The sequence below is a fragment of the Drosophila albomicans genome, chromosome 3 (assembly GCF_009650485.2).
Source record: "Drosophila albomicans strain 15112-1751.03 chromosome 3, ASM965048v2, whole genome shotgun sequence".
NCBI lineage: Eukaryota > Metazoa > Arthropoda > Insecta > Diptera > Drosophilidae > Drosophila > Drosophila albomicans.
In genome coordinates, this window is record NC_047629.2 from 28,544,415 (window position 1) to 28,558,438 (window position 14,024).

Here is a 14,024-nt window from a genome sequence, read left to right on the forward strand (position 1 = left end):
TGATAACAAAACGTATAAAAAGTTAATACAAAATTATGTAACAGATGATAACATAACATGGATATACGCTAGGTACATATTTAAAGTACATACAAGCAAAAATACAGTATATAAAATTACATAATACAAACGGAGAGACTTAACGTTTACGAGGGGATCTAACATATCATACATTCGGATAATACTCTTAAGATAACATTACAAATGGGTTTCACTCGGAGCGTTGCCTTTTGTCATCTTCGCTCCTCCAACGTGGCGCTATTCTATCATATTGAATAGCAGACAGGAGAATATCATGCCAAAGATCTGTTAAAGAAAGGAAACTATTAATATAATTGAATATTTAATAGATTAAAAAAGTAACTTGCCATCAATATGGCCACCGCAATCGATGTGCCACCAATGACAGCCGCATGATCTCGGATGAAGTTTGTCGCCACATAGAGACAACCCTGATTGTGCAGATTCGTGATGGTGGGAAAGATGGTGCACTCCTTGCGCTGTCCGCCAAACAGTTCCTGACAGCACGACTCCGGCACGGGGCCATAACGATTCCAGTCATGCCAGGTGTCGACACCGCAGCACTGCAGACGCTCCTGCGTCAAGTCCCAGGCCTGTGTAATCTCACGGCGACCGCCATACAATGCCATGGTTGATCGCATTTCCTGGTAATCAACATGGATGGATGGTTAATGTGTGGTAGTTAGTGGTTGAGGTGGTGTATTGAGCCTTACCTGTCGCATGGTCTGCTGCACTCGCTCTCGAAACACGTAGCCCAAAACACCGCCAATTAGCATGGTCACGAAAACCAAAGCTACGATTATGAAATACTGTGGATGGTATGTAAATAGATGTTAAACATTTCGACTCGAAAATAAGTGAAGATAATGCGCAACTACTACAATGTTTGAGATATTTAACAGAAATCGAAAAAAGTGGCAAAACCTCAAAGATTTCTACGCCCTTGCACATCGATTAAAATTTGATTTTTTGCTTAGTCAGTGCTTAAGAGTAGATCAAGGCTTTTCGTCGCACTCTCTTCTATTCTATTATCTCTTTACTCACCGTTAAGAGCAAGCATTTGACTTCCTTGCCGGCTCCCACACAACCTAGGAAAGAGACCAGGCAAATGATGACCGAGGTGACAAGCAACACATAAACAGCGCCAGAGAACAGATTCGTGCCCAAAAGCTCATTCACAAAGCTGCGATCCACCAGCGTCCACAGTGTCAGACAGAAGACAATGGCGCCGCCCACCTGAGCAATAAATGTAAAATGTAATTAAGTAAAACAACAATAAAAAGTAATTTAATTTATGCAACTTACAAACATCACAAAGTTTGCAATAAACAAACTGTATTTGACGAACTGCCCGCAGCAGTCCATGCGTGAACTGAACCCCATGTCGTCCTGCTTGAGAGAGTGAGAGTAAAAGAGAGTGTGAAAGAGCGTGTGAGAGTATGGAATGCAAGTAGTAGAAGTTTTACGAGAGCGCGATGTAACTGTTGAAGACGCTGTTCAAACGACAGCTGAGCGCGTAATGCGTAGACAGCAGCGAATGAACAGCGCATGCGCAGCTCGCAGCTGAGGCTGAAGTACACTTAACCCTGACCCACTTTAATACGGCAACTGTGACGGCGCTGCTGGCGTCGACGCCAACGTAACCGAGGCGAAGCATTAGACAAGCGCACGCGCTATTGTTGCTACTATTGCTGCCGCTCTGCTGGCATGTGGAGCTTATTTTGTGGATGGCAACTCGCTACACTGCATGCCTTGAGCTTTTACTTGAGCTACTACATTTTAAAGTCGGGAATGTCTGTTATTGGTTGTTGTTTCTAAGGCAAACTAGGTGTACGACTCGAGCCAAAAAAATACAAAATAAAACACAAATGCGATAGTCGTTAATAAATAAAAGTACTTTAAGTACTTCAAAAATAATCAGATAATTGTGCTATTCTAAACCAAAACACATACAACTTTCAATCATTAAAGTGCTCAGTTCTATACATAAATTATAAATAATTACATCGGATGAGTAATCGTAATGCTCCCCACTCTCTAGCAATATCGCATCTAAACGACATCTCGGCTCAAGCTGGATTTTTAAATTTAAATGAGCCCCTTGAGATTCGTCAGTTAATTGCGGTTATTAAAAAAATGTTCTCACACTGTATTTTTTGTTTGTTTATCGAGTACATATAGCTAAACAACTATGTAGTTAAGGTACACATAGTGAAAATCGTGTCGAAGTTGACAGTAAGTCATCTGAAAGTCGTCATTAATTACAGGGCGTTGTCAGACGTGTTTTCGCATATGCAAAAACTTAAACCAATTAGCAGCTTTATCTGATCTTATGATAATTACCCATCACTGCTACACATAATAATGATGTTACTCTATGTTAGCAGGTTAAGTGCTAGTACTTAGCTAATCTAGAGTATTATAATTATGGCATACTATAGAAAAAGATTGTTATAATCGGTTTCTTGGTTTTAGTTTACGAAATTCGATCTTAACTTAATACTCAAATGACTGCAGTATTTAAAAGTGTCAACTTGTGCATTTCTTAATCGGAAATGAAAGTCGTTGCTCTCTATAAATTCTTTATTCAACAATTTTGTCATTTGAGTTAAAAATGTTTATTTTTTTATCTACTTACTCTGTTGCCTTCGTGTAGCACAAACGAGGTTTTCGTTAAGTAACCAATTTTGACGCTTTTTGCTTGCAATTAACTATTAATAATTTTGCTACTTGCTTTTGCTTTGCTGCAGGCTAGAGTTAAGTGGCAAAAGATTCGGCAGGAACTACAAAGAAAAATTAGAAAACTCTTGTTAATGTTAAGCCATACAAAAAAAAATATCTATTGTATTTGCTTATTTCATAAAATCTTTGAATTTTTATGACTCGACTAATTTGCAGTGTTATTATTGTTGTTGTTGTTGTTGTCACAGTAGCTACGATTTCCTGTTGAGTTTACGAGTTGTTCTCGAGGTACTTTAGAGTTTTATAATCTTTGTTTTATATCGAATTTTTAAGTGATGCGCTGTTTGCGAATTTACTTAGCCTATTATTAATATTGACTTTTGTCTCGTGACAATATTTCTTGGATATAATACTCTTTAATTTATAAATGCCAGGTGTTTTAGCCATAAAACTTTTTTACCAACCAATTGGAATTAAAAAATTAAATTTTACTTTTATTATTTCTAAATATATTTTCCATTTAGATTTTTCAGAATTAATTGTTACAGGGTATTTTACGATCGTGCACTCGCTCTTAGCGCTTTCTTACTTCATTTCTTATGACACTTTTTGCAATTTTGTTTTGTTGTTTTTATTGAGCTTTTAAGTTTATTGTTGAAGCTGTAATTTTTTGTTGTACATACTTATATAAGTCTTAACACGCACCACACACACATAATGTTATTAACTGATTGCGAATAATTTGTAAATTTAATATAAATATTAATTATTTGAGCTACTTAAGTCCCGTTTTCTTTGCTTTTTATTGTATTTCGTTTGTTTGTAATTAAATTACATTCATTTTTCTGTCGGCCTTTTGCAGCTGATAATTGTTAATGAATTGTTGTTGCTCGCGAGTTGTTATTATTATTGTTGATTATGTTGCTGTTGTTATTGTCAAAACCATGGCAAACAACTTTTTCATTTTACTTTGTGTGTGTGTGTCTGTTTTTGTTTTTGCATCAAGCTTTTCCATCAGTTTATCCTTACAATGTAATAATGCATTGCAACTAATGTATCCCGCTCTTGGGTGCAGTGTTATTTTGCATACTTGTATTGCATTTTAACTAGACATTAACTCACTTTATCGCTTTTATTATAATTTCGTTGTATGAATTTTTTGCACAGCACAAAAATGATTGTTGAGTATAGCGTCGGCAGCCGTAAACAGTCAACAACAGCGGCAGCAACACGGCGCTTGTAGAAGTCTTTCCAAAATATTTATTCCACACCGTCTCCACCGCACGAGTGTTCGCTTGGAACTGGTTGTGGGAACAGATTGGAAGCTTGGTTTTTTATTAGTTTCGCTCACAAAGAGCTTCGTTGTGCTTCTGCTTCTGCTTCTGCTGGCTCTGCTGCTGCTCAGTGACGCTGTCTCTGCGCTGAGCGAAATTTACAACAATGCACACTCGGTACAATGTCGATCGCCAATGCAGGTGCAAAAGAGACGCACAACACAGTGCACAGAGATAGTGAGGAGAGGAGAGAAGAGCTTTGAGCTTGGCTTACAAACCGCAAATACTGCTCAGTACCTTTAGTATTTGTTTTTGTTTTCATTTACTTCTTTTTTTCCTTCGTCTTTTTTTTCTTACTTGTTGTTGTTCGTATCGGCTCAGCATGTGAAAATGTATTGAGTAAACAAAACATGTTTTTAGTACGGCGCGGCGTTTTTCTCTTCATAGCCATAGCCTTTGTTTCATTTTATGCAATTTTTGCACAGCGCGCACTTGAAATATTAGACGTAAGGGAATATTTTAAAAACTTTACTTTAAGTTGAACTGTTGAACAGTAGACTTTTGAACATTTCAATATGCGCAATAATAACTGCATTCATAATATGAATGAATTCCTATTCGCTTAACCATATTCTTAAAATAATAGTTTGTAAGTGAATTTCGATGTTTTTCTGAAATGTTCTTTATAGATAGGAAGTAAAGTCATCACATAATTGTATGTACTTATTAAAAATTTCAAATATTATTTCAGAATTTTGTTAATTTTCGGAAAATAGTACATAGCAACGCATAAATCTATGTACTTGACAAACACGAAGAAATCATATATCATATTAAGTTTCGTATTAGTGCTTTAATTGTGTTTTCATTCCTGTTCTTTCCACTTAGACGACTTCTAAATGTTTTCATGTTGGAATCATTTGAAATAAATGCAATAATTTAACGCCTTTGGAGCTTGTCACCTTCAGAAAACTCAACGAGCCTCGCACTTACTCACATTAATCATAAGCATGCATATGAGTAAGAATTGAGTTTCTATATTGAATATAGAACCTCGTGTGTTTTTATTAATTGACTTGTTTAAAATCACATAAAGTTCGCCCGTAAATGTGAATGATGGTTGCAGCACTTTAAGAGACTCTTAACTAAATGCAAAGTGATTTCCCAACGAATCTGAAGCTGTGGCTTGACCATTTTGAGATGTTTTAAATACGTTTAAGTGCATACTTGACTGAGAAATACCCTATATTTAAAAAATAATAAAAAAGTAATCATATACAGGAAAATATGATTGATTAGAACCCCTATCTTCTATTTATTAAAAAAAAAAATAAAACGTAAGACAAAGTTTTACAATTTTTGTTTACATTTTTCTCAAGTTTTTTCTCATTTCTATTTGTTTAACGGCTAAATTTAAAATTCCCCTTTCTATTCTCAATTGCTGAGTAAAAAAAATGTGCATATTTACAGATATAAAAAAGTTTATAGCGACTGTAAAACTGAAAAAAAGGTTCCCACAGCGTGTGTCAGATGCAAAATGTTTGACAGCAGCAACAAAAACAAATACGATGACTTCGACGTCGGCATGAACAACAACGAAAATAACAACAATATTATTAACAGGCAGTGTAATTGTTTTTCTATTTTTTGCCATGCAAGCTGAATGCTGAACCGTTCCGAGAGCATTGAGATGAGTCGGGCCACTTGGTGTTAACAGAGCCATAAAAGTGCTAAACAAGCCAACAATTTTGTGAAGTTAACAATAAACGAATTAGGCATTCGCTAGACACAAGTATTGAAAGGCGCTACAACTACTACGACTATGGGTTATTTTATTTTCGTACTTTTGTGCTATCGGCAGGCGCAGACAAAACTCACTTTGACCTTAGCATGAAAATTGCTTATGAAATTGTCTTGGCCAAATGTTTGGGCAACCAATTTGTTTGTCTAACTAAATTATGTCGCTAATTGTTGAAGGTTTTTTTTTTTTTGGTTTTCCGAGTTCGTTTTCAATGAACTTTTGACGTAACAATTTTGGATGTTGTTGGCATTAGGATGTGGGGAACATTTCCTTCGAAAGTATTTATTTTTGACTAAATTGTTTCCCAAACATTTAGCAATGACAACACCTATGGCGATTCATCCTAAATTGAATAATATTGATATTTAATCTATATTGATTAACTCAGTATATGTTAAACTACGAAAACCTAGTAAAATAATATTTATTAAGTGTATTAATAACTTAACTTATGAAAACCAAGCATTTATTCCCAGAACTATTTTCACATATCGACTAATGCTGATTTAGTTCACAGTCCTTCTGTCAATTCTCATAGAAATAGTTTAGTATTTGCCCTCGTATGCTCGATTTACGACTATTTTACCACAACGACATTGCCTTCAGCACAGAGAACTTGACTTAAACTTGAGCTGGACAACCGCAAAACGCAACAAAATCCCATTCTAATCGGTTTTAATCGGACTTAACTTAATTGTTTTCATATGCGTCCAATAAATTTGGTTAATTTCCCAAGCTCTAGTCTGGACTTGACCTTATCCACCTGACACTGACCGGACTGTAAGATTACTAATCAGCTCTTTATTTACTATTTGAGTTTACTACTATTTGCTGTAGACAGTAGTCGGTTGGCTTCCTCCCACACGTATGTACATATTATACGCTTAGCGACAGCTTTTAGACAAACAAATTAACGCGAATACCCGAAATTTACGAAAATTGACTTTACTTAGTCATTTTACCTGCTAATTGCTCGGTGTCAGCATTGCGATTGTACGTGACGATGACAGGGACTGAAGGCTTGTGTTCTCGCTCCATCCCGCTCGCTCGCTCGGCATTTCCGTTAAGCAGCATTTGTGGAATGTAAGTTGCGTATAAAATTGTGTAGCATACTTTTAGGCTGATTATGGAAATTGTTTGCGACTTTGGTAATTTGGTGTATTTTCTAAGACCTGAATGTTGAAGGATTTGTTTTTTATATTTACAATTTTGAATGTGAAATAAAACTCCAGTAATTGCATGTATGTAAATACAAACTTCTCATTTTAATCTTTATGTACAGTTCACAATTGGCTTTACATAAGCTTAGGTTCTAAATCTGTATTGATAACTTTTCGGTACAAATTGCACAAAATACATTTTTACAGTTTCAGTTACTATATTTGTTTTTTTTTTTTTTTTTAGTTGATCGGCGGTGCATAGTTCTAGGTACTAAACGCCACGCACCCCCCTCCACTAGGGATCTATGGGGGTAGGGGCCCAATTGTTTTGCTTTAAGTACAAAATATTATTGTATCTGGCATTTTGGTAATAGGTAACAATCCGATGATCTCATGATCAATCGCTTTAGGGCACTTAAACGAACTTAGCCTAAATCTCGAACGATTGCAAGACGGCAACGAACTTGAAAAGGAAACTTAAAGCTTAGTTGGTTAACGTTATAAGTTTGGTGTTACAATCCACAAGTTGCTGCTATCACATTATTATGAATCTCACGCCGTGCGATAGGCATTCGCATATTCCACGGCATCGTGAAGCGTCGGAAAGATCTCGAATGGACCCTCGCTGAGGGCCATGCTGTGCATCAGAGTGTCGTACACGCGATCCACGGGACTGGCCAGCAGTAGACGAGCACCGCGCGTCTTCAGCTCCCTGGTTATATCACTAAGCGTACCGCAGCCGGCCACATCGATGTGGCCCAGCATCGAGAAGTCCAGTATGAGAAACTGAAACGAGTTTGAAGCCTCCACGAACTGTCCATCGAAGGACTTGCCACCATTTTGTGCCACCTGCGCATAGGTGGTCTTTGTCTTGACTGTTTTAGTGCTGCTATTCTTGTCCAGACCAACAGCTTCGTTAAGGGCGCGACGGAAGAACAGGCTAGTGGCGAAATTGAGCGAGCCACAATACCTAAAGATGCGCGTGTCCGGCACTTGCATCACATTGCGATGCTGCGTCATGTCCATGTAGATGCCAGGCGCCTCTGGCATGTAGCCGAGTAGGCAGGAGTAGGGTTTCAGTCCTTTAATATACAACGCCAACAGCGACACACAAACACCAATTAGCAGACTGTAAGGGAAGGGAAGACGAATAATTAAATGCAATTATAGATCACTTAACTTTAGACCTTACCCAACATCGATATCGATGAGCACCACACAGAGGAACGTGGATATCCAGGTGAACATTTCCAGTTTGCCTTGCTTGGAGAACTTCTTCAGCTCCTTCACCTGCATAAACATGGGCTTCAGCGCCACAATAATAACGCCAGCCAACACGCACTGCAATTGAAATAGGCAATAGTTAAAAATGGTTTCCAAAATGTGTTAAATGACATCTACATACCCTTGGCAAATCACTGAAGAAGGGTCCAACCCACATGATAGTCGCCACCACCAGCGAGGCAGACACTAGGGAAGCAATCTGCGAGACGCCACCTGTTTGATCCTGTATAACCGAGCGGGATAGAGAGCACGCCATGGGAATGCAGGAGAAACAGCCGCCCACCATATTGCCCACGCCCATGGCAAAGAGTTCCTGATTTGCACGCACCTCGTAGTTGTGTTTCTTGGCAAATGTCAAGCCCATGGACATAATGATAGAGTACGTGACAATGGCAATCGCAATAGCATCGACAGCCACCATGGGCACCAGATCCATTCGCGGAAATTCAGGAGTTGGCAGACTGTTAGGAATATCGCCCACGGGTTTTATATGGAAGTTCTCTTCCAAGCCGCACAATTTTGAAATTAAAGTACCACCAATGATGGCGATTAGTTCTCCGGGAAATGGAAAGCGACAGCGTTTGCTCAGACATGGTTTAAGGCATTCGTTGCAAACGGTCATGAAGATGATGATGGTGATGCAGATGCCAAAATTGACAAGATTCGTTTTTGGTATCAATTCCACCACATCGATGATAGTTAACACGATTTTGAAGGCTGACTTCTTGGGCGGCACTGTAACTCCTAGCACATCCTTTAACTGTGCGGTGACCACGTGACAGGCAGCTGCCGTTGTGAAGCCATTCACCAGAGGCTCGCTCAGCAGTGAGGCCAGTGTGCCCAGCCTGAAGAAGGACATGAGCAGCTGCAATTGAAGATGGAATTGATTAGAGGGGTAATTGAGATAATGTCAATGAAATAGAGCAAGTTATCTGATGAATCAAGCCTCTCCACATTTTTAAGAATACAAATGACGTATTTAGAGATACTGAATTCTTGCACTAAGATTACATTTTTAAAAAGTTTCCTAGCATTCAAGACTGATATTCAAAACATATTTGCAAAAAGGGTAGATAAGCGGTAGTCAATAAAGAAGACAAACTGAAAATGTGGCGGGTTTTTATAGCAAACTAGTAAAGTGCATAAAACGATTGCCATTAAAAAGCTTGTCACTATTTGCGAGTGATCTTTAGAATAGTATAAATGATTATTAATGATGATGAGAGACGACAGCTTCATCTAAAGATAACTAGTCAATATATACAAATCAGATTATATGTTCACTTCGACAACTGCTCAAATAAAAGTTGCTTCTATCTGAAGTTTCTGTCTGAGATATTTATGATACGTCTTACGCAATAATGTTATCTATGAAATGTTTGTTCTTGCCTCACACTTACATTGATAATGCCCACGGTAAAAGCTAGAGCTGTGACCACCTCCAGGGTGGTGATGACGTTTGCTGGATGTGGCAACATTGTTGTCGTCGCATTCTGCAGCAGCAACGTTGCAGCTGTTGTTGCACCCTCTGCACTTGATTCCACAATCAGTGACAACGGCGATGCTGGTGCCGTCGTCGTCGTTGTTGTTGTTGTGGCAAGCAATGCAAGGGGCGATACTGTTGTTGCCACTATCGTTGCGTTCACTGCATTTGGATCAAAGTTGGCATAGGATTGCACCACCTTTTGGGTCATCATGCTGGCCACGGCAAAGGTGCCAATGGATATGTGCTTAGAGGTGCCGAGCAGCATGTAAACCAGCACCGGAAACACGGCCATGTAGAGACCATTTCCCGCAGAGACGCCGGCCAAAATACCGTAGGCAATGCCGTGCGGTATATTCATGATGGCAACCGTAAAGCCGGCTATGATATCACCGATGAGATCACGACGCGGCGAATACTGTGGCAGCCACTGTAGGATGGGTATGATGCCGGTGAAGAGCGCGAAGAAGTTCCAACCGCGCCAGCAATTGAGGAGCGAGGAGGGAATACTCTTGTCTCTGGCCGCATAGCCCGTCTCCTTGATGACCACTTCTTGTGTGAGCACATCTCGATGGATGCGATACTTTGGTTGTATTTTTGGTTTACTTTGTGCGCTCTTTCCACTCCCAGTTCCACTGCCATTGCTGCCATTGTTATTATTATTGTTAAGCGGTTTGGTTCTGCAAAGCAATTAGAAATTAGAAAATAATTCCTTCCTGGTTTATAGTTAGTTTACTCACTCTGGATTCTCCTGTTCGTTGGGCATTGTGTGCTCGGCCTCTTCCACGGCCAGTTGCTCGGTGTCTTCAGTTACTTCTATTATCTCCACATGGGTGTCTGTATAGCGATGGGCCTGCAGATCTCTCTGATATTCCGCGTTTCTCCAACGAGCTATGCGATCCTCTTCAGTATCTTCCTCTTCTCCTGCTTGAGTCGCTTCTCCTTGACGTATTAAGTAAGTATTCGGTATAATTCGCGGTTCCGGAAGTAGATTCAATTCTATCAAACGTCCATAACCGCATTTACGCTGGGATTCCAGAAAACGTTTGGTTTCCTGCAAAAGTATTTGATAGATTAGTGTAATCTATAGAAAATAAGTATTTCTAGTATTGCTTGCAAAAATATAGATTTACGAGTGTAGCGAAAATATGACTCTAATGAACATAGATTAGACTACAATTATATATTAATCCCAGGGGCAATAATCACAGTATTTGCCAGTTACAATTGCCGTGTTATCTAACTATAATTAGCACCACTCAGTTAGGTATCAGACCACCAATTCAACCACCATTCAGCACTCACGTTCAAAGCACGACTGAAACCACAATGGCCACACTGCAGGGTATAAATACAGGCCTCCGTTTGTTCCTCTATAGCACAAATTAACACCAATATCTAATTGGTCGAATCATTGGATCCACATGCGTTGGGCAGCTGACCATTGTGGTTTGCTGTGTTTAACAAAAAAACATTGTATAGAATACGCATCGCGGCAAGAACTCTCAGAATAAAATACAACTCTGACGACACTGACGAAATTCAACAGTGTTAGTTGCTTATCTATCGCATTGATTACGCATACGCAGCATTGCCCTCTGTCTGGCCAGAATTGTCTATTGACGTCGAGTCGAATCGAATCGAGTGAAATTTTAGTGTTTCTGCTTGTCTTGCATCGATTATTAATTTGCACTCACAAAACCATATTGTGCGATTATGTCTGGCGATTCAATTTCTGCAAAATTTCATGAATAACTTTTGCCAACAATTTGATTTGCTAATTGCCAAACAAAGTTTAGCAAAAGCTGCATATAATGTTGTGTACTCTGTCTATCAACACCTGCTTTATAAAGTCTACACAGTTAGGCTCGTTTTGAGCAATAAACTATTATTTTGTATTTATCAAATATATTATTGAAATACGTGTAAACGTTGATGATGCAGCATCATTTGGGTACTTTTTCCTGGATAAATTTACTTTGGATTCTAAGAAATGTGTAATTTGTTTATTAATTCATGCAATGCACATTACACATATTTTTGTAATAGATGTTACAGAGATTCGACTGAATGCTTTTTCAAAGATAAGAATACGAAAATAAAGGAATTTCACAACAGAAAAAAAAAATTGAAAACAAATAATATTGACTCTTGAAATTAGCATAATTAACAGAGTTTATTTTTAAAGATTGTAGCACATTATATATAAGTAAATATAGTAGAGTTTAAATCGCTTTGGAACTTTTAATAAAGGTTTGTGTTTTGAAAAATAATTTCAAAAATATTTAAACTAAAACAAATATACTTTCATTTGTCATTGAGTTGACAGAAAAATTTGTTAGCTTAGAAATATTCAACAGTTATAACGCAGTTTTTTTTCTGTTGAATTTCTTTTAAAACAAGTAAGAAAGCTACAATCGAAAGTGCTCGACTGTGGTATACCCGATACCCATATTGACCCATAACAGTGCGGTATTATGCTTAAAATAAACCTCAATAATACTAAAATACATCGAATGTCATGTTTAGTATATAAATAAAGTACTACATTCGAAATATATCACAGAGGTCAAAATATACCAGGTTTTCAACCAAAGTAGCTAAGACCTGATTATAGTAAGCGTTATTTGGCATTAAAAAGTATTTCCCAAATAACTACTAAAATTTTTATGCAATTTATATGCCTCCTTCTGCCTTTAACATACATTGGCTGCCGGCACAAAGTTATTATACCCTTCTATAATATGGATATCGGGTATAAAAACATTTCAATGATTTGAAAGTAACATAGAAGTCTCCTCTGACTCAATACCCATAACAACTGCTAAAATTAAACACTTTTTATAACATTATTTCGTAGAAATGTATTTAAATATTCTCAAAAACCAGTTTGGCAGTAATTTACTAGCCCGATTCAACTTGAAGCATGCTACATTTGGAGCTTAGCGCCGTAGTTGGTGGTCTGAGGAAATGTGTTTAGGACGCACAACCGTTATGGGAAATAATTATATTGGGTTGCTGTTACCACCGGACACAGTCAGTGCTAAGTGACAATATACATATGTATATATATAACAGGCTGTCTGAACTGAAGTAAATAAACAACTGTGAACCGGTTAGACGCGTCATTGACTCAGCAGAAAAAGGCGATTAAATTGTACTTAAGACACATTGCCTTGTTGACCCGTTGCAAAGAGAGAAAACCGTTTGTGTCTGGCAGCCTCATCACTTAGTTACTCGTATTGCAATGTCAAGTTCAGTGGCTTTAATGGGTCAAGCAAGCTCTCTTTATATGGCGACTATATACTATATAGAGTATGTGCATAAACATGTATTTATAAGCTGCATGCGAGAACGAAAGAAAGATCAATCACGCGACTCTCGCACTAATTACAGCAGTTGTTGAATTGATTGCTGCCTGAGATCAAGTGATTCAATTGATTTGGCATGATCAATTATGCACAGAATTAAAGCACATGTTTGCTCAGATCAGATGACAAAGATATGGTATCCTAGAGCATCCAGAAAGATTTCATCTTCGCTTGCCAAGTGTCATGTGATTGTAGCCATAAATGAAATTAGTTCATTTGAGACTTTTAGATTGCTATACATTTTTTTTTTGGTTTTTAGACAATTTTCATATACATATGTACGTATATTCCATAAAAAGTGAAACGAAAGGCAGAAAAGGAACCTCGTTTACTATTTACAATGACAACGAAAAACAAATATGTGCTTAGTCAGCGTTTTACAAAAAACTTTAATAGTTTCATATTTTCGTGGAGCATTTTTTACGGAAATAAGAAACCATTTGAGATAGAAAAATGTAAGTGCAAGTTTCACAGTGCTTGCGAAATGTTTGTATGACAAGCTTAAAATGGTTTAATGCATTTGTTAATATTTTTAATGATTTATGCCTTATTTGTTTTGGGGTATTAATTGTAATAACTTCCGCTCAGCCTCGACTTGAAATCAATGTTGTTATCATCATTGCCCCCTCAGTGTTACAGCCAAACGCATTTACATCTAGGCAGTTACTTTTGGATGACAAAAGTCGTTAATCAACTCACGTCCCACATGCAAACAGTTAAACACAGCTTTATAAGCAACAACTTTGATAATAATTTCGTATTTGTTAACGCAAAATTAATGAGTAATAAAGACATAAAACAGCAAAGCTGAAAAGTGCGAGGAGTGATCGCCTGAAAAATACCCTGGATGTCAAAAATAACCACAATTATTAAGTATATACTTGATCAAATTGATAAGTACACATAAATGATAATGAAAAAGAATTCAAATTAATTCAAATCTAATTT

At 37.7% G+C, this 14,024-nt stretch overlaps 2 protein-coding genes across 3 annotated transcripts; both read right to left on the reverse strand.

Moving 5' to 3' along the window:
- Positions 1-64: 64 nt before the first annotated feature.
- Positions 65-4,016, reverse strand: LOC117569816 (CD151 antigen). Of its 2 annotated transcripts, none has more exons than XM_034251137.2 (7): positions 3,826-4,016; positions 2,660-2,804; positions 1,327-1,410; positions 1,066-1,257; positions 735-830; positions 369-665; positions 65-306 (listed from the first exon to the last, which is right to left on the reverse strand). In XM_034251137.2, exons 3-7 carry the CDS (start codon positions 1,402-1,404, stop codon positions 259-261), a joined length of 711 nt encoding a protein of 236 aa, XP_034107028.1. In that variant the 5' UTR covers positions 1,405-1,410; positions 2,660-2,804; positions 3,826-4,016; the 3' UTR covers positions 65-258. The 2 variants fall into 2 exon arrangements, with proteins under 2 accessions (XP_034107028.1, XP_034107027.1); XM_034251136.2 differs by having other exon boundaries at positions 1,327-1,413.
- Positions 4,017-7,013: 2,997 nt separating this feature from the next.
- On the reverse strand, positions 7,014-10,759 carry LOC117566362 (sulfate anion transporter 1). The gene is made up of 5 exons (XM_034245855.2): positions 10,446-10,759; positions 9,623-10,385; positions 8,344-9,087; positions 8,131-8,279; positions 7,014-8,067 (listed from the first exon to the last, which is right to left on the reverse strand). Exons 1-5 carry the CDS (start codon positions 10,469-10,471, stop codon positions 7,491-7,493), a joined length of 2,259 nt encoding a protein of 752 aa, XP_034101746.1. The 5' UTR covers positions 10,472-10,759; the 3' UTR covers positions 7,014-7,490.
- Positions 10,760-14,024: the final 3,265 nt, after the last annotated feature.